Raw genomic sequence first — 20,891 nt, 5'->3', positions numbered from 1 at the left:
TCTTTTGTTTGAAATATTTTTTTCTGAAGCCTCCTCCTTGTTTCTGCCTTGACCCTCTCTAATAAGTCTCTTCAAAGCAGTGAGGTAAAGTTTAACCTAGTTACTTCTAATGCCTTCCTTCAACTTGCATTATTCTGACATAAAATCCATACTCCTTGGAGGCTCACTATGACTTAGTGTCTCCTATTTCTCCAGACCCATCTTTTATGTTTTCTCCACCACTGTTAATGACACAGCCATATTAGTGTTATTTTTGCCCTTGCAAATTGCGAGCCCTTTCCTACCTCCAGGTCATTGCCTTTGTGGTTCACTCTGTCTGCTGTGCTTGTTGCTTCTTTGTCAAGCTAGTTCCTCTTATTCAAGACTCTACACAATGTCAGCTCTCAAAGTAGTCTTCCCTGACCATCCTGTCTCATGCTGTCCCTCCGCTAAATTTAATATAATATGAACATATTTTATATATTTATATATTTACTCATTTATTTTTTCTTATATTAAAATTAAAATCAGTAGAGGGAAAACCTTACCTGGAGTTTTTGCTGGCAAGTTTGCAGCAACAAGGATAGCATGTAGAACATAGTAAGCAAACAATAAATGCTTTTTCAATTGAATAAGAAAAAAATAAATCAGAATGTTTATCTTTTAGCTCACTGTTATTTTTATGTGGCTTTAGCTAGTTGAAGCACAGTACCTTAGTGTTGCAGAATATCTTATAGACTAGCATGTTCAAATTCTGCAAAGTCCATGAGTGTGACTTAATGTAAAGAGTATCTGACACTATGAATATGAAATAAGTCATAAGAAAAACAGAGGACAACTTTTTTAATTTCATGGGCAGAAAATGAGAATATAAAAGCAGCATCAACCACATGTCGACACTTTTTCTATTCTGATTCCATGCAAGGCTCTCAGAAGTTCAGTTTTCCCTCAACGTAGAAAAAAAATCAGAATGAATTTGATGTGACAATGTTTCTGTCTGAGAATGCTTTTTTTAAATATATTTTATTGATTATGCCATTACAGTTGTTCTATTCCCCCCCTTCATTCCCCTCCACCCTGCACACCCCTCCCCCACCATTCCCCCCCTTTAGTTTATGACCACGTGTCTCAAGTTCTTTAGATTCTATATTTCCCATACTATTCTTGCCCTCCTCTCTATCTATTTTCTACCTACCATCTGTCTATGCTACTTATTTTCTGTACCTTCTCCTTCTCCCACTCCCCTGTTGCTAACCCTCCATGTGATCTTCATCTCTATGGTTCTGCTCCTGATCTAGCTGTCTGCTTAATTTGCTTTTGTTTTAGGTGTGGTTGTTGATAACTGTGAGTTTGTTGTCCTTTCACTGTTCATCTTTTTTATCTTCTTTTTCTTAGGTAAGTCCCTTTAACATTTCATATAATAAGGGCTTGAGAATGTTTTAATCATTGCTTAGATCCCTTGAGTTAGTTTTGGTTCACAGCATCTTCAAAACAAGTAAGAGGTGAGATGCAACCACAATCATTTATGGGGGCTTATAAAAGGATGCCTTTTTTTTGTTAGGTTACTTTTTTTCTGTTTTTCTTTTTTTCACATTTTTTATTGCTGTTCAAGTACAGTTGTCTGCATTTACCCCTACAACTCCCCCCACCTCACCTATCCCCCACTTCCCAACCTTGATTCTACCCCCCTTTGGCTTTGTCCATATGTCCTTTATACATGTTCCTTGATGACCTTTCCCCTTTTCTTCCCCTTATCCCCTCTCACCTCCCTTCTGGTTACTGTCAATTTGTTCTTAATGTCAATGTCTCTGGTTATATTTTGCTTTCTTGCTTGTTTTGTTGATTAGGTTCCACTTATAGATGAGATCATATAGTATTTGTCTTTCACTGCCTGGCTTATTTCACTTAGCATAATGCTCTCCTAATTTTTATTTTAATTTTTTTTTACTAATTCCTGTCTCTCCATAGTTTCATCCGTAAAAACCAGATTTCACATGCCTGGCCCATAAATAGGCTATAAATTAGCAGAACCTTAGCACTCATTGGCTATAAAACTCCAAACGTATGGTATTTCTGCTTATTTTAGCCACTGCTGTATCTCCTGAGACTTGAACATATCCCCAGTGCCAAGAATATGATGGGTACTTAATAAATAACATTGAACAAATTGTCTTGTTCATTCTTCAGATTATTTAAAGGGCTTGATCTAATTACAGTACATTCAACTAGCATAACCTTTTCAGGGAGTCATGACTGTGGAACAGCGAAATCAAAGCTTTCTTTTGTGTTGCGTACCCTTTCTCTTATCTAATGTGTGGGTAGGCCACAGAGATATGAACGGACATTTTTTACAATGGAAAATGGAATTGTCAATCTGTATAAATCAAACTTATGTGAAAGAATATGACCACTAAAATATGAGTAGTTAGATGAAGTATTTACAAATTTGGACATCCTTGAAATGGAGAAAACACCATGCTACATCTTAGGGCATTTATAACCCTATGAGTCCATGAGCTTCTTGGACTATATGTTGTCACTTAATGTTGCTTTTACCTTTACCTTCAGGTTTCTCTCTGGGCTCTACGGTGCAGTCTGAAACCAAGGGCATCTGGATGTGGTGTGTGCCCCACCCCTCCAAGCCTAACCACACTCTGGTCCTTCTGGACACTGAGGGCTTGGGTGATGTGGAAAAGGTAATGCACAGAGTCACACATAGATCCCTTTTATTCTGATTTTCTTCTTCTCTCGTCATTATCCTTTGTAATTTAACTGTTGTGATCTATTCCTGAAATGCTGAAATCCAAGTATATTGAATGAGGTAAACTTTGGTCTCTTTGCAACTCATTTCTAGGTTGGATAAAATAATATAGTTTACTAGGTAAGATCTTTTATTTCTAAGTACTGAAGTGAATAATTATATCTATTTTAATTGGCTTTTACTGAAAAGCTGAATTCAAGGGTCTTGAGCTGAGGTATACACTGTTTAGACTATAACTAAATGCTGGCTTCTGTAATAATTTAAACAACACAAAAAAATTTTTGCCCATCATTAAGGTTGTTCATCATCCTGCACAGAAACTTGCTTTTGAGCTTATTTTCTCTACTTATCTCAAACCAAATAACTCCACTTATTGCATTCTAACTTTCATTTTGCTTCTGCAGAAGCGAAGACTATCTTTCTACTTGGATACTCCTTTCATTTCTTCAAGTCAACATTTTACAAATTCTTTAACATCCAGCACAAAATTTCTAGAGCTGTTTCATATTAAACACACATACTCTTTCTCCAAATCCAGTATATGTTGTTTCCCTTTGACAAATTCATTATTTTTATTTGATATAATGGCAATTGTTTTCACTAAGATTCAATATTGCTATGTAAACTTTTAATTATATTGTCATCTTCATTGCATTTGTTTTTCAAATGTTTGTAAATACCATGAGACAGTTATCTCAAATGTAACAATGATCATATTTATCTTTGCTGCTCTGTAACTAAGAAGATATATAACATTTAGTAGTAGTTTATAAATATTTAATTTGTTTATTTTGAGAGTTCAGTTTTGACTGGCATAGTAGATATTTTGTAGTTCACTTTTTGTTACATGGATTCCTGCTGTCACTTATGAACAACTAATTGCTCAAAATTGTCTTATTTGATCCTATTCAGAGTAAAAGAACACTCTGAGGAAATTATTATTAGGATTCTGTTATCCACGAGAAAACTGAGGTCATCAGAAATGTAACTGCCAAAGCTGAGATCTGCCTTTAATTTTGATTTCAAGGTTATTTCTTTGTACCAAACATACTATGATCTGAAATAATGAATAATGATTGAACAAGTAACTGAAAGAGTTTCTGAAAAGAAGACTGCTAAGTGTTTTGTCTAATGTGTTTGCTAGGGTGACCCTAAGAATGACTCCTGGATCTTTGCGTTGGCTGTGCTTCTGAGCAGTGTTTTAGTCTATAACAGCATGAGCACCATCAACAATGATGCCCTGGAGAAACTGCAGTATCCTTCCCAGTTTTACTGAGAAATTGATGGAAGTGGAGACCAAATTGAGTTTCCCTTCCCTGTCATTGAGTGGCCTTTGGTGGAGCAGAGGGGACCCAGGACAAAAGACATAATATTACAAAATATTATAATGATATTTTTGAGGAAAATGTAGGAATTGTAGGGGTAGGAAGTTCCTTTTCCTTAACCAGGTTCTAGTTATGTGGCAGAGCTAACGGAACTCATCAGGACAAAGTCCTCCCCTACACCAGATGGAGTAAAAGATTCTACGGAGTTTGTGAGTTTCTTTCCAGACTTTATCTGGACTGTACGGGATTTCACCCTGGAGCTGAAGTTAAATGGTCACCCTATCACAGAAGATGAGTACCTGGAGAATGCCTTGAAGCTGGTTCCAGGTAACAGGGCATGACTGGGCAGCGGATGGTCCAGTCCAGGGTGGGAGGTGCTACACACTGTCTGTCATCTCTGGAGTTGCACATGTGTTTTAGACTAGATCAAACCCCATACGCATGGTTACTGGGACCTAGGTTGTTATTTGTTGTTAAGTTCCAGTGACTATAATTAAGCTCACGCAAGACTGGGGCTTAATGTAGAGTGAAATTATTCAAAACTAAATTTCACTTAACATAATTTATGCCTTATTATCCAAATACAATGGATGCTAGAATGTTCCAAAGACCAGACACCTGTTCTTTATTACATTTCTCCTTTTTTGTGTTGATGAAAACAATGAACTATATAATTGTTAGGCATAAAATCACAATGATGCATACATTTCCCTCAGTTCTTACTCTTCTCAAGGAGGTATATAAATTTCTAGTGTGTGCTTAGTTGGATCTTCTACAAAAAGTTAATTTACACTCTAAATAGACCTGATGATCTGCTATCAGTGCATATATTTTAATTAATTATTATTATTTTGTACATTGGAGTAGAATTGACATACAGCCTGGGTAGAACTTGTGCCTGCAGTATCCAAGTGCAAGGGGAAGATAAGCAATGCTGTTCACTGGCTCCTCCATTACTCATTGATCAGCTCCTTCAGACTTTGGGAGGCTCATACAATTCCCTTCTCTTCTCTGCCTGGTCGCTCTCTTTTCTTTGTTGTGCAGGAGCTGTTTGGATGTCTCCCAAAAGGAATTGCTGTCAATATAGGTGCACATTCATGTGTTCTTGGGCCTGTATCTTTTTCTATTTTTTTGAGGTGTAACTTTAGGTTATTTATTTGAGATTTTTTGGTTTCTTGCGGTAGACATTTATTATTATGAACTTCTTTCTTAGAACTGCATTTGAGGAATCCCATATTTTAGAAGGTTGTATTTCCATTTTCATTTGTCTCAAGGTATTTTTTAATTTCTCTTTTGATTTTTTTATTGACCCAAAGTTCAGTAGCATGTTATTTAATCTCCACATACTTGTTGAACTTTGAGTTTTCTTCTTGTAGTTGTTTTTTTTGTTTTCTACCACTGTGGTCAGAAGAGATGCTTGATATGAACTCAGTCTTTCTAAATTTAAGGCTCGCTTTGTGACCTAATCTACAATAGATCATAATCATGTGCACTTGAGAAGAACATACATTCTGATGCTTTTGAATAAAGTGTTCTGTATATACCTGTTAGGTCCATCTGATCTAATGTGTCATTTAAGGTGCTTGTTTCTTTATTAATTTTCTCCATGAACTATCTATTGATATAAGTGGGGCATTAACATCCTTCACTCTTATTGTATTGCTGCCTATTTCTCTCTTTAGGACTGTTCATGATGCCTGACCTTTTTGGTCTCTCATTACATTCTGTGTCTTAAATTCTATTTTGTCTGGTATAAGTATTGCTACTTCAGATTTCCTTTGGTTTCCAGCTTCATGGAACATCTTTTATCATCCCTTCACTTTTAGTCAGTGGGGTCCTTACATTTAAAGTGAGTCTCTTGTAGGCAGCATACAGATGGGTCTTGTATTTTTATTTATTTAGTCAGTCTATGTCTTTTGATTTGAGAAGTAGTCTATGTACATTTAAAATAATTATTGGTAAATATGTACTTATTGCAATATTGTTTATAGTTTTCTGGCTATTTTGGAGTTCCTCTCTTCTTTTCTTGTTTGCTCTTTGTGGTTTGATGGCTGTATTCAGTGGTATGGTTAAATTCATTTCTCAGTATCTTTCATGTTTTCTATTATAAGTTTTTGCTTTGTGGTTACCATGAGGTTGACATATAAGAACATATTTAATAGTCTATTTTGAGCTCATAAATATTTACATTTGAACACTTTCTAAACATTTTTAGTCCCCCCATTATATTTTTTGATATCACATTTTATATCTTTTAATCTTGGGTATTAATTAATTAATTATTATAATTACAGGAATTATTATGCTTGTTTTTTAACTTTTGTACCTGCTTTATAAGTGATTAATCCACTACCTTTACTTTATAGTTACATTTGCCAGTAATAGTTACAGTTTCGTGTGTTTTCTTCTTACTAATTGTACACTTTCTTTTCAGCTTAAAGAATTTTCTTTGCCCTGGCTGGTGTAGCTCAGTGGATTGAGCGCAGGCCTGTGAATCAAAGAATCACGGTTCGATTCCCAGTCAGGGCACAAGCCTGGGTTGCAAGCCAGTTCCCATCAGGGGACACATGAGAGGCAACCATACATTGATATTTCTCTCCCTCTTTTCTTCCCTTCCCCTCTAAAGATAAATAAATAAAAATTTTTTTAAATTAAAAAATTTTTTTCTTTAACATTTCTTTTAAGGACACTTTAGTAAGGATGCTTTATGCTAATCATTACTCCATGATCTTTGTAGCCCCTCTTCATTTTGTTCCCACAGTTTACTTCCAACAAGAGTTGGAATAGACCAGAAGTTGATATTTGACCATCACTCATTAAATCACTAATTAGATAAATATTCAGTAAACCAGTCATCATTTGGTTTTGCGGATACCAGCCATAAATTTCTTTTTCTTGGGCAGATATTTCCTAATGTCCTAGCCAGGTGGTTCAGTTGATTGGAGCATCATCCCACACATCAAAAAGATTGTGCGTTTGATTCCTGGTCAGGGGGCACGTACCTAGGTTGAGAGTTGGATCCTTGGTCAGGGAGCATATGGGAATCAGCTGATGGATATTTCTCTCTCACATCGATGTTTCTCTTTCTTTCTCCTTTCTTTTTCTCTCTCTAAAATCAGTAAACATAGTCCTTGGATGAGGATTTAAAAAATTCTTTCCAGAAATATGTCATTTCTATGAGTTTAATTTGTAATTTGTGTCAATATGTTAAAGGAGTTCTAGGACTACAGAAATCTCCATAGTTCAAAATCCCCAGTCTTAAAAATCTTTAGCTGTCTTGTCTCAGACTGTGCTGACTGTAACTATGTTTTTTATTTTCCCAGGTCTAAATCCCAAAGCTAAAATTTCCAATGTACCCAGGGAGTGTATCAGGCACTTTTTTCCAAAACGGAAGTGTTTTGTCTTTGACCGGCCAACGAAAGAAACTGAGCTCCTAGCCCATATTGAGACTGTTTTGGAGAGCAAACTGGATCCTAAATTCCGGGAACAATCGGATAAGTTCTGTCGTTATATTTTCACTCATGGAAGGACCAAGACCCTCAAGGAAGGTGTTGAGGTCACTGGGAATCGTGAGTCTCCTTTGTATACTGTATACTCTGTAGGAAATATGTATCTATTTTTGTAATTGTCTCTTGTTATGGGATTTATAAATCCCTTTCCAAAACCCCAAATATTATCACTGATATCTTGAAGTCCCACATTTAAGAACCCCACTACTGATAATAAAATCACTAATTGGATATAAAAATGGGTACATTGTATTTGCAGGGGAAGTCCTACATATTAAGTTTTTTCTTTCTCTGTTTTATTATTTATGCTATTACTGTTGTTCCAATTGGTTGCCCCGTTGGCCCCACTGCCCGTGCTGCCCGCCACTTCCATAGTCAATCCCACCCTGTTGTTCATGTCCATGGGTCCTTCATACATGTTCTTTGACTAATCTCTTCACCCACTCTCAATCAGTCCCACCTCCCTCTTCCCCTTACCACTGTCAGTCTGTTCCATGCTTCTGTGCCTCTAGTTCTGTTTTGTTCTTTAGCTTATCTTGTTCATTAGGTTCCTCTTCTACATGAGATCATATGCCATTTGTTTTTCACTGAAGCACTTATTTCACTTAGCATGATAGTCTCCAGTTCCATCCATGCTATTACAAAAAGTAGGGGGAATTACTCTTTTTTTCTGCTGCACAGCATTCCATGGTGTAAATGTACCACAGTTTTTAAATCTCCTTATCTACTGATGGGCACTTAGGCTGTTTCTAACTCTTGACTATTGTAAATAGTGCTGCTATGAACATAGGGGTGCATAAGTTTTTTATTGTATTTTTTTCATTATCATATAGTCCTCTTATAAATCTCTACCCCTGGAAAGCACCACACATAGTCTATGTCTATGAGTCCTATTTCATTTTTGCTTAATCCCTCCACCCCCTAACACTCCCACAACCAGCTTTCATCCTGGGTTTCAGGATTCTTAGGGTATATTCCCAGCAGTAGAATTGCTGGGTCACAAGATCGTTCTATTTTTGGTTTTCTGAAGAAATTCTAGACTGTTTTCCACAGTGACTGCACCAGTCTTTATTCTTAACAATAGTCACTCGGGTATCCCTCTCTCCATATCCTCGCCAGCACTTGTTTGTTGATTTATTAATGATTGCCATTTTGGCAGGTGTGGAGTAGTATTTTATTGCAGTTTTAATTTGCATTTCTCTGATGGATAGTGATGTTGATTGGGCATTTTTTCACATGTCAATGGACTATTTGTATGTCCTCCTTGGAGAAGGTCCTTTGTCCATTTTTTAATTGGATTGGTTATCTTCCAGGTATGAGTCATAAGAGTTCTTTGTATCCAATGTCTAATGTACATGTCCAATGTATCATTGGCAAGTACATTCTCCCATACAGTCAGTTCTCTTTCCATTTTGATAATGGTTCTTTAGACATACAGGAGCTTTTTAATTTGATATAATCCTTTTTAAATTTATTTCCTTTACCTTGGAAATATATCAGCAAAAATATTGTTATGTGAGATATCTGAAATTTTACTGCCCATGTTTCTGCTAGGATTTTTATATCATGACTTATATTTAACTCTTTCATCCTTTTTGAGTTTATTCTGGTGTATGGTGCAAGCTGGTGTCCTAGTTTCTTCCTTCCTTCCTTCTTTCCTTCCTTCCTTCCTTTCTTTTTTTTTTTTTTTTGCCTGTACCAGTCTAGTTCTCCCACCACCATTTATTGAAAAGACTATTTTTACTCCATTGAATATATGTTCCCCTTTGTCAATATTAATTGACCATGGAGTCATGGGTTTATTTCTGGACTCTCTGTTATGTTCCATTGATTTATGTGTCTTTTCGTATGCCAGTACCAGACTGTTTTGATTATAATGGGCTTGAAGTATGGTTTGATATGAGGTATTGTGATCCCTCCAACTTTGTTCTTCTTTCTGAAGATTGCTGAGGCTATTTGGGGTCTTTTTTTGGTTCCATATGAATTTTTGAAGTATTTATTCTTGATCTGTGAAATATGCTATTGTTATTTTTGTAGTAATTGCATTGAAACTATAGATTGCTTTGGGTAGTGTGGACATTTTAATGACATTAATTTTTCTAATTCATGAACTTAGTATGTGCTTCCTTATATTTGTGTATATGCTTCCTTTTATTTGTATCTTCCTCAGTTCCTTTTTGTCAGTGTTCTATAGTTTTCTGAATACAAGTCTTCTACCTCCTTGGTTAAATTTATTCCTAGGTATTTTATTTTTGTTGTTATTGTTGTCATTGCTACAGTAAACAAGTTTTTTTCTTAGTTTCTCTTTCTGGTATTTCATTGCTGGTGTACAAAAATGTTATTCATTTTTGAATATTGACTTTTTATCCCACTACTTTGCTGAATTTGCTTACTAGGACAAATGGATTTTTTTATAGAGTCTATGGGGTTTTCCATGTACACCATCATGTCATCTGCAAATAATAATGCTTTTACTTTCTTCTTTTGAGTTTGGATGACTTTTATCTCTTCTTGTCTGATCACTGTTGTTTGAACTTTCAGTACTATATTTAATAACAGTGGTGAAAGCAGACACCTTGTTTTTTTCCTGATCTTAAAAAAAACGGTTTTATTTTTTGCTCATTGAGTATGATGTTGGCAGTAGGTTTTTAATATATACTTTATTATGTTGAGGTATGCTCCCTCTATTCCCACTTTGCTGAGTGTTTTTCTCATAAATGAGTGATGGATTTTATTAAATGCTTTTTGGCACCTATCAATATGATTATGTGACTTTGTCCATTTTGTTTATGTGATATATCACATTTATTGATTTGCAAATATTGCACCATTGTTGCATCCCTGGAATAAATTCCACTTGATCATGGTATATGATTTCTTTTAATGTATTACTGGATCTGGTTTGCCAATATTTTGCTGAGGATTTTAGGATTGGTCCTATCATGTGGCCTATTGTTTAAAATGATCATGGGGATTTAAAAAGAATATATATTTGCTTTTTTGAGGTGAAATATTCTGTAAATATCAATTAAGTCCATTTGATCTAGAGTATCATTTGTTGCCACGATACTCTTTTTGATTTTGTATTTGGAAGACCTGTTTTTGAAAGTGGGGTGTTAAAATCCCCTCCAATGGCTGTTTTATTGTCAATCTTTTTCTTAAAGTCCTCCAGGATTTTCTTTATATATTAGGTGTTCCTATATTTGGTACATATATGTTTACAAGAGTTACATACTCTTGAACTACTCCCTTAAGTATTATGTAGTGACCTTCTTTGTCTCTTGTGGCAGCTTTTGTTTTGAAGTCTATTTTGTCTAAGAACTTCTACCTCAGCTATTTTTTCATGTCTGTTTGCATGGATTATTTTTTCCATCCATTCACTTTCAGCTTGTGTGAATCTTTTGTTCTGAGGTGGGTCTCTTGTAGACAGCATATATATGGGTCATGCTTTCTTATCCATTCAGCTACCGTGTATCCTTTGACTGGGGCATTTAATCCATTTATATTTAAGGTTATTATTGATAAGAGTATTCATGGCCATTTTTCTCCCTTTGTACCTGTGTTCCTTCCTTCCTTTTTTCCCTTATCTTATCTTTTTCCTCTTCTTCCTCTCCTCCTCCTTCTTCTCCTGCCCCTCATCTTTTTTTCTTCTAGAAGTCCCTCTAGCATCTCCTGCAATGCTGGTTTTGGGGAAATATACTCTTTTAGCCTTTTTTTTGGGGGGGGTCTGGTACCTCTGTATTTTACCTTCTATTTTAAGTGAAAGCCTTGCTGGATAGAGTAGTCTTGGTCAGGTCCTTGCTCTTCATCACTTGCAATATTCTATGCTAGTGCCTTCTGGCCTTTAGTATTTCTGTTGAGAATCAGCTGATAGCCTTATGGGAGCTCCCTTGTATGTTACTATCTCTTCCCTCCTTGCTGCCTTTAAAATTTTTTCTGTGTCTTTAAATTTTGCCATTTTAATTGTGTTGTGTCTTGCAGTGGGCCTGTTTGGGTTCATCTCAATTGATACTCTATGTGCTTCCTGAACTTGCATGTCATTTTTGCTCATCAAGTTTAGGAAGTTTTCTGTCATTAGTTTTTCAAATGGGTTTCTATCTCTTGTTTATTTTCTTCTCCTTCTGATATCCCAGTGATGAGAATATTGGTGTGTTTCATGCTGTCCCAGAGCTCCCTTAAACTATCTTCATTCTTTCTTAGTCTTTTTTTGTTTTGTGATTCTGGCTGGGTGTTTTTTTTCTACCTTGTCTTTAACCTCTCTGATTCAATATCTGCCTCATCCAGCTTACTTTTAATTCTTTACAGTGTATTCTTCATTTTAGATATTGTGTATTTTTTATTTCTACCCGGTTCTTATTCATAGTTTCTATGTCCATTTTCATGTTGATACAGTTCCCACTAAACTCCTTGTAGATCCCATAAAAATCTTTGTAGTTCTAAGCTCCTCGAGCCTCCTTATCACCATTACTTTGAACTCTATGTCTGATAAACTGCTTGCTCAATTTCATTTAGTTCTTTTTCTGGGGATTCCTTCTTTCCTTTTGATTGGGAATTGCTTCCTTGTCTTCCCATTTTAAGTGACTCTTTTGGTTTGTTTCTACATATTAGGCTGATTTGCTCTGACTTCCTGTTTTTATGAGGTGGCGTTCTGTGGTAGGAGACCTGTGGGACTCAGTGGTGCAGTCTCCTTGATCTCTTATGCCCTTGCACAGGTGCTGACAGAACAAAACAAAACAACGCAGAAAATAAAACCCATGTCAGCAAAAATACCCCACCCCTGCAACAATATTAACATCAACAACAAATGATCAGATATAATAAAGGTGGAAAGAGAATAAGTTTATTATAAGAAAGTTAAAAAAGAATATGAGATGATAAAGGAAAGAAAAATTATTTGGGGAGGGTAGAAGGAGGAGATATAATAAGAGTAGGGAATAGAATAAGGTGAAGAAAGGGAAAAAAGTTAAAGTGTAAATAAGAAAGATAAATAAGAAGGCAAAACAGGGCAAGAAAAGAAAAGAGAGAATATGAGGTTTTAAATAACTCTAAAAATTTGTGAAAAAATTAGGAACAAAACTGAGAGAAAATCACAGCCACAGAAATATCTGACAAGTGAGCAAAGATCCACAAAGGTAGAAAGAGTGAGAATATTATAAGACAGAAGAAAAGAATATGAGATGATCAAAGAAAAAAGAAAAATGATTTTGAGAGGGTATAGGAAGGAGAAACAAGAGTAAGGAATAGCAAAAGGTGAAGAAAGGGGAAAAAATAAAATTTAAACTGAAAGTAAGAAAGGGAAGGAAGAAGGCAAATCAGAGTAAGATAAGGGAAGAGTAAAATATGAGATTGGAAATAAATTTAAAAATACTAAACAAATAGGAACAAAATTGAAAGAAAATCAACTACAACAGTGACATCAATGATGAATGAGAAAAGATTAGTAAAGGTGGAAAGAATGTAATTATTATATGAAAGAGAAAAAGAATATGAGATGACTAGAGGAAAGAAAAATGATTTTGTAGGCTAGAGGGAGGAGAAATAATAAGAGCAATGAAAGAAAAGGGGTGAGGAAATGAAAAATAAATTTTAAAATGAGAATTAGAAAATAAGAAAGGGAAGAAAGAAGGCAAAATCGAGTAAGAAAAGGGAAGAGTAAAAGATGAGATTTGAACTGAAAGATTGTGATCTGACAGGAACAAAATTGAGGACAAAGGGAAAAAATGTTTAAAAGTTCTGTGAAAGAAAGAACAATGCAAACAATGAAAAAGAGCAAGGTGGATCTCAGCAGAGTCCAGTGCTTGCCTGGTGGCCCCTCCTTCTGGATCTGACTCTGGCAATGTCAGATGTTGTCCCCATCTAGCTCTAGGCAACCTGCTTGAGGCTGCAGGTGATCCACAGTCTATGGCTATCTCCTTCAGGCTTGGATGTGTCGAGGATGGTCCTTGCTGCTCTGCCCTGCTGACTTTTCATCAGCACAAGGTCCAAGGGTGGGTCATCCAACATCTGAAAGCTCCACAGGTGTTACTGCCACCTGCCTCTATCTGTGGTCCTGCCATTAGTCTTAGGCTCAGTGCTGACCTGTGTGTTTCTTAGAGGACTTCTGGTGTGATCAGGAGGTTGGGACCCCTGCATCTCCCCGGGAGACACTGTTCAGACTTTGGTAAGACAGTGGGTGTGTTCTACCACCCCTGTGCCACACGTCTTGGTCTATCCCAGATTATTTTCAATAATGTGTAGTTTCTGATGAGTTAGCTGTCTGTTTCATATGAATTGCCAATCTCTGTAACAGGGTCAGCTTTTTCCTGCTTGGTGCTAATGGAAACTCTGTATAAGGGCCAAGTCTGGGTGGGGCCCTGAATACCCCTTGCTGTGCCAATTTTTGCACTCTCTGCACAGCTGGTTTCAGTGGAATAGGGCCACAGGAACCAGCTTGGTTTATAGCGGCTGTAAATTTCAGAAAGGTTTCCCTTTCTTTCTCCTGCAGATATGCACTGAGCAGGTTGCTCCTGAGCCTGGCAGGACTGCAGGAGGAGGGTGGGCAAAGGTTTCCTTCCCCAGAGGTTTTTACTCTGTGGGTGTAGGGGTGAGTGGAGTCTGTCTGGCTGCAAAGAATTTCTGGTGCTCAGTTCTTGCCTTTGCAGGAGATGCAGTCCAAACCTCTGTGGTCTGCACAGCACCTTGCTTGCTAGCAGAGCTGAGTGGGGCCTAGCAAACACCTTCTTGCACAACTTCCTGCCCAGCTGGATTCTGTGGAAATAAACTGCACTTTCAATCTGGTCTCTTTTCCAGAAGAGCAGCTGCATGAGGGGTCCTTGTCCAGCCATGTTTCAGCTTCTTTTTAAAAAGTTCCTATGCTGTACCCACATTGCAGTACTGAGTCACTCACTGTCTGGCTCTCAGCACATACCCTCTCCCCAAAAAGCAAAATGTCTCTCCCAGTCTCGCCTGGCTGCAGTCTGCTGGATCCTTTGACAGACCCAGGTGTGGCAACCTGATTGTTTTACGAGTCCCTATCTGGAACCCTCCAGGTTGGTGTTCCTGTTGCGGACTTGCTGCTCACTGTGGTGTGTAGCCTGGGTCTCCCAGATTCCATATATCCTCCCAAGTCACTCCCTGTTAGGAGTGGGCATCCTTGTGTGCGACTAGGGCTCCCTGCTCCCAGATGGGAGGGAGCTCCAAAGCTGCTGTCTGTCTAGTCTCTCCCCTGCTAAGGTACCATGCACAGGGTATTTCCCCTTCAACTTACAACATCCTTCACCAGATGATACAAAGCATCTCCTGTACTCTTCTTGGCTTTAAAACTTCATGTCAACTAAGATTCTGTTGATTGTTCAGGTTAATTGTTAAAAGAACAATCAAAAATATGAGTTGGGGAACAAGAGCAAGTGGGCTCAGATTCTATTTACTTGGCTACCATCTTCTCTCTTCCAAGTGTTTTTTTTCTTTTCCAGAGAGACTTCTTGGGAGTTGGAACCAGTCCAAAATAAATAGCCGTTTCTGAGTACCTGAAAATCTACTAAGAGCTTAAGAATTAGGAATAATTATTATCTGAATTGTCCTTCTTATCTCTTTACCTGTGTAGTTTATTTTTCTTTTGTTTGTGTAGTGTATAATAATTATTCAGACACCTCTGATTATGTTAGATGAAGGTAGGTACTTAACATTTTTTTGTGATGGCCTATAGAATATTAGGATAGTGAATAAATGTGAAAATGAAGGTGATGGTAGGAGTAAGAAGGTGTGTATGAGTGTGTGTGTGTGTGTGTGTGTGTAGTTTAAAATTTTGATTTCAGAATCTTGGATCTCATTGAGTGATAAATTTATATTAATTCCCATTTTCTGCTTTGTCCAGGGTTGGGGACTCTGGTGGTGACTTATGTGGATGCCATCAACAGTGGAGCAGTGCCTTGTTTGGAGAATGCAGTGACAACTCTGGCTGAGCATGAGAACTCAGCGGCCGTGCAGAAGGCAGCCGACCACTACAGCGAGCAGATGGCCCAGCGAGTGAGGTTCCCCACAGACTCGCTCCAGGAGCTGCTGGACTTGCACGCGGCCTGTGAGAAGGAAGCCATTGAGATCTTCATGGAGAAGTCCTTCAAGGATGACCAGAGGGAGTTTCAGAAGAAACTCATGGTATTTTGTCTTAGCATTTGTCCTTCTTAATTCTTGCTTTTCTGGAATGATGCCTGCAGTTTTATATATTCATCTCAGAGCTCATCTCCTATTCAGGGTACAGTAGTCTGGACTATACTGGGGGGAGAAATTTAGAGGACTATATTTATTTCTTTTTCTCTAACTGAAGAAAGTTATTCAGGATCTGTGTGATCTGTTAAGCAAAATCAGCATTGATTTCTCCTTTAATGAATTGTGGCATGACTCCAGAACTCCTCAGTCTTTCTGGAGCTGGTCAGTCTCTAGGTATTCGCACTCCTGTTTCTAGATGCTTGAGTTCCTTAGACAGATTCTCTTAACAGATCACTATTTATATTATTTTAGTTGTATGATGTTTATTGAAGATAGAATCACAGGATGCTCCAGTTACAAGGAAGTACAAAGAATATATAATGCAATCTCAACATTTCACAGATAAAGATGAGGCCTGGAGAGGTTAAGAAGCTTTAGCAGAATCTTGCAGAGACTTTTCAGGGTTGGAAATAAATCTCCTGATTCTTGCTACATTGTTTGAGCTGCTCTACCAGAATGTTTATCTTAAGAGGACCACAGAGTATGCAGCTAATAAATTCTTTGGAATTTTATCTTTTCTGTTCCTTTCTTCTGGTGACACCTGTCTATATTTCTCTTGTAGGAACTCATAAAAAATAAGAAGGAGAGTTTCTTGCTGAAAAATGAAGAGGCTTCTATGAAATACTGCCAGTATATAGTTGATCAGCTTTCGAACAACCTAATGGAAAATATTTCAGCAGGAAATTTCTCTGTCCCTGGAGGGCACAAGGAGTACAAGGCAGCAAAGAAAAAGATTGAGCAGCGATATCGCGAAGTCCCCAGAAAAGGAGTGAAGGTGATGAATGAGGGTGCATGGAGATCCTGCAGATTAAAGTCAAGAGGGGCTCCTGAAAATCTGAGTGCGGAGCACTGTGGGGATATCATGACTGTTAGCTTCTAAGGTCTGCTATTCGCTTTTTCTTCCTAAGTAGAGTAGAACTGTCCACTCCCAAAGATGAGTATAAATTTCTGAAATCTATGAGAGACATAGCAGGAATTATGCCTTTGCCTAAACAACATGACATTTAGTGTACTAAGTGTTAAGGATTTATGGTAGAAATTGAGAATATTTGCACTCAAAGCTAATTAAAGTGAGACAGAGTGTCAAACAAATAGACAATTACTTGGAGTGGTAACACTTATGAACCTATGACCCTGGGGTACACTGGTGATACTAATAAATGTGATAATAATAATAATACAATTAACATGTTGAACTGTTATTACCTATACCAGAGTGTTAAACTCTTTCTCTTAACATTTTAACTTAATCTTATTTAAAATGTTATGGAACTTTTGCTTTTATTACCCACATTTTATATAATAGATGTGAATTAGGAGGCACAACCAGGTCGTGTAATTTGCCTTAAGTTACCCCTCGAGCGAGTGGCTAGGGAGAATTGCAGCATATTCAAGACTCCATTTCACATTGGGCATATTGCCTATAAAACCTCCCAGAAGAGGAGGAGGGTGTAAATTGCAAAGTACTTGTACAGGTTGTGTAGGTTGAGATGTTATCCGAAGAGCCCCGAGTAAACATGCAAACATATGAAAGCACCGAGAGATTATGAGTATGTGCAACTGCACATAATTCTGACTGGCTGGAACCTAGAGCATATGGAGAGAGGTAGAGCTGGAAGGGGGGCTGGAGGAAGATATGGAGAGTCTCTGGCCACAGTTAGGTTCTTGGATACTCTATAGAGGATCCTGGAGCATTTCACACAGAAAGTAAAATGGCACGAATGAACTTGTTTTCACAGAAGAAATGTCCTCAGTGGTACTCTGAGTTCTTCATTCTTTCTTAATTCCTCAGGCAACAGAGGTCTTCCAACACTTCCTGCAGTCACAGGCATCAATAGAGAAATCCATCCTGCAGGCAGACAGAGCCCTGACGCAAGGGGAGAAGGACATAGCAGGTATGGGGCCTGACGCAGTTCTCAGTGGGATGGGTAGGTTCCCGCAGTGCTCTTTGACAGAGCGTGCGACGGTCTTTCCAAAACAAGATTTCCCCTTCTTCTGTAGAATGCACATTCTGCCAAATCTCGAAGTCATAAGCAGAGTTGTGGTTGTACATCAGCCAGACAGTCAAGGCCTTTTCCATCACATTCTCAGACCTGCTCTTGACTGGGTAGCCATCCAATGAAATCTGAGATTCTCCATCTTCTCTTTCAAATTTCACTTATCCTCTGGTCTCTAGAGGGTAAAGTTCAGGCCTGATTTTTAATTTCTTCTCTTTGTAAAACCTTCCCTGGGCAGAGGAGCGGGCCAGGAAGGAGGCCGCTGAGAAGGAGCAGGAGCTGATGAAACAGAAACTGCAGGAGCAGGAGCAGCAGATGGAGGCCCAGAAGAAGAGTCTCGAAGAAAACTTAGCTCAGCTGAAGGAGAAGCTGCAGAAGGACAGAGATGAGGCTCTGAGAGAACAGACCAACATAATGGAACACAAGATGAAGGTAAGTCTGGCCACAGCTTCAGTAGTTGCTGATGGCAATTGCCCTGGTAAATGAGAAAGGAAAGGATGAAATTTTAAAGCAAAATTTAAAAGAGAGCCACTACTGCTATTTACTACATTTGATTCACCAAAATTACTCAGTCCTGGCTTTCCAAGAGGCCTCTGAGTTTTGCTCCACACTGAGTCTCTGGGGAGTCCAAGATGACCTTCGCTCCTCCAGGTCCTTGGAGAACATAAATAACCTCTCCAAAGTTTGCTGCGTTACTGTGGTTTCCTGGGTGATCTCATGGAGACCTAATTAAACAGGGTATAATAGATTATCAAGTAGATATGCCAACCAGGTGTTTTTAATATAAGCAACAAAGGGGTACTTCACCAAGATCACACTCAATGATATGGAAACCAATTATCAGCAAAGACAGAGATTTGGATCCATGCTGGTCTAGAACTATCAGATACGTCCAGACTTAGAAATGTGGGGAACTGACACCTTCTACACCTGCTTAGTTGTCTCCATGTCTGGACAGTTCGTGTAAGTTACCACATAGCACTGGGGGAATTCTCTTTATTTCCCATCTAGAAGTGTTTACATCAGATTTGTTGATCAGCTTATATGTTCCAATTATTTCTACACTATGGGAGACCATGCCATCCCAATTAAGTCTGAAAATTTGTGCAGGTGGACTAATGGCTCCCTCCTAATTTATACTTTTGGTTGGAACGTATTATTGCATTTTTCTTCATGCCTGCCTTAGTACCATTGAGTACTATTCTTCCTCTCACTATTCAGGTCTAACCTAGAAGATATGGTCTGCTTCCAGTATTATTCTCTGATGCTTTAATGAGAATACCTTTGTGGATAAAATAAAGAAAATTTAATGACATTCTTGCATATGTAATCTTACTCTTGAGAAACGAGGATTTTCAAAAGTTTACCTTTTCTTCTTTCCACACCCTTTGTTTTAGATGCAAGAAGAGTGGCTTAAGGAAGGATTTAAGAAGAAGTCTGATGAGATGGAAGCAGAGATAAATCGTCTGAGAGATTCTATTGAGAGTACTAGAAAGGATAAAACTCCCTGGATTTCAAAGGCCCTGGAAAAACTTGCCGATGAAGCCACTGCAGTCCTATCTATTCCTGCCAAACTAACTGGTATGGGTCTGAAAGCTCTGAGCTCACTGTTTAAATAGAATTCGCTTTTTATAAAATGGAATTGTAGAATGTGTATATGTGCTCTGCTCTATTTTTGGTGTATACATTTTTTAGTTTTACTCACAAGAGTTTTAAAATAAAAAGTGCCTGACATACATTAGCTAGATTAAGAGTTGGTTTTATTCATTAAAATAGAAAAACAAGCAACTATTTGTAACTGAAGTTGGCAAACTTTGGCCAACAAGCTAATTCTGTCCTGCTGTCCGTTATTATAAATAAAGTTTTATTGGAATACCACACCCATTTAGTTACTTATTGTCTATGGCTGCTTTCGTGCTACAACAGCAGACTGAAGTAGTTGCAACAATCACTGTAAAACCCACCAAACCTAAAATGTTTTGTTTGGGGCACTTTATAGGAAAAGGTAGACACCCACTTCTTTAGGAGATAGAAAGAGACCAAATTTGAAGTAGAGGCAACAATTACTTTTGAAAAAACTTATCAAGAATGCTACTGAAAGTCAAAAAAGAAGAAGTATATATTCAATTTGATTCCTCCCTAATTCATTTATAAATTGAATATATTCTGAGGTACAAAAAAACAAAAGGATGTTGTTATCAAGATAAAGTGGTTGAAATGGGTGAAGGGAGTCAGTAGAAACAAACCTCCATTTGTAAAATAAATATGTCATTGGATGTAATGTGCAGCACTACTTACTACATGTGACTATAGTTAGCAATACTATGTTGCATTCTTGAATGTTGCCAAGAGAGTAGAGCTTTAAAAATTCTCATTACAAAAAAAGTTCTGTAACTATGTAGGGTGGCAGATGTTAACTAGACTCATTTTGGTGATAATTTCACAATGTAAACAAATATTGAATAACTGTGTTGGGTATGCGAAACTAATACAAAACCGTATATCAATTATATCTCAATTTAAAAAGATAGGTACCAGGCTTCATTTATACAAGTGTAAATGACAATGCTTCAAATGCTTTAATAATTGTCAGGGTAATACAGAAGAGTAAAGAAGAGAAATCCTGTCACGCCATGTGAGAAAGTGTTCTACACCTGCATTAATGAGACCAGGGCAGCACTGACTCCCAACAATACAGACAGAGCTATAGAACAGTTCACATCATCTAGAGATAGAAACAGATACTTTCAGGAACTATTTATCTTAAAGGTATTATTTATTTGTTAAAGTATTCTCTATTGATTATGCTATTACAGTTTTCCCAATTTTCCCCCTTTTATCCCCCTCTGCCCTGTGCCCCAACCCTCCAGCATTACCCCACCTTAGTTCATGTCTGTACATATAAGTTCTTTGAGTTCTCTGTTTCCTATACCATATTTGACCTCTCCTGTGTATTTTATGCCTACCAATTATGTTTCTTCTTCCCTGTACATTCTCTGCCCAGTTCCACCCTTCCCCCTCACCACCGAAACCCCTCCATGTGATGTCCATTTCTCTGATTCTATTCCTGTTCTGG

The 20,891-nt window shown here is 37.7% G+C and overlaps 1 protein-coding gene across 1 annotated transcript in view; it reads left to right on the top strand.

Annotated features, from left to right (window-relative positions):
- The window catches only part of LOC119056100 (guanylate-binding protein 6-like), a 29,608-nt gene extending 9,915 nt beyond the window's left edge, over positions 1-19,693 (top strand). The window contains exons 3-11 of the mRNA XM_037154426.2: positions 2,548-2,675; positions 3,885-3,994; positions 4,196-4,392; positions 7,389-7,634; positions 15,427-15,707; positions 16,381-16,593; positions 17,611-17,713; positions 18,054-18,247; positions 19,213-19,693. Coding sequence (XP_037010321.2) covers positions 2,548-2,675; positions 3,885-3,994; positions 4,196-4,392; positions 7,389-7,634; positions 15,427-15,707; positions 16,381-16,593; positions 17,611-17,713; positions 18,054-18,247; positions 19,213-19,434 — 1,694 coding nt within the window. The 3' untranslated portion in view covers positions 19,435-19,693. The remainder of the gene's footprint in view (positions 1-2,547; positions 2,676-3,884; positions 3,995-4,195; positions 4,393-7,388; positions 7,635-15,426; positions 15,708-16,380; positions 16,594-17,610; positions 17,714-18,053; positions 18,248-19,212) is intronic.
- The last annotated feature ends 1,198 nt before the right edge of the window (positions 19,694-20,891 follow it).

The sequence above is a fragment of the Artibeus jamaicensis genome, unplaced genomic scaffold (assembly GCF_021234435.1).
Source record: "Artibeus jamaicensis isolate MK-2021 breed Jamaican fruit bat unplaced genomic scaffold, CSHL_Jam_final scaffold_1019, whole genome shotgun sequence".
Classification (NCBI taxonomy): domain Eukaryota; kingdom Metazoa; phylum Chordata; class Mammalia; order Chiroptera; family Phyllostomidae; genus Artibeus; species Artibeus jamaicensis.
Note: the sequence above shows the minus strand (reverse complement) of the source record. Positions and strands in the feature narration are given on the sequence as shown.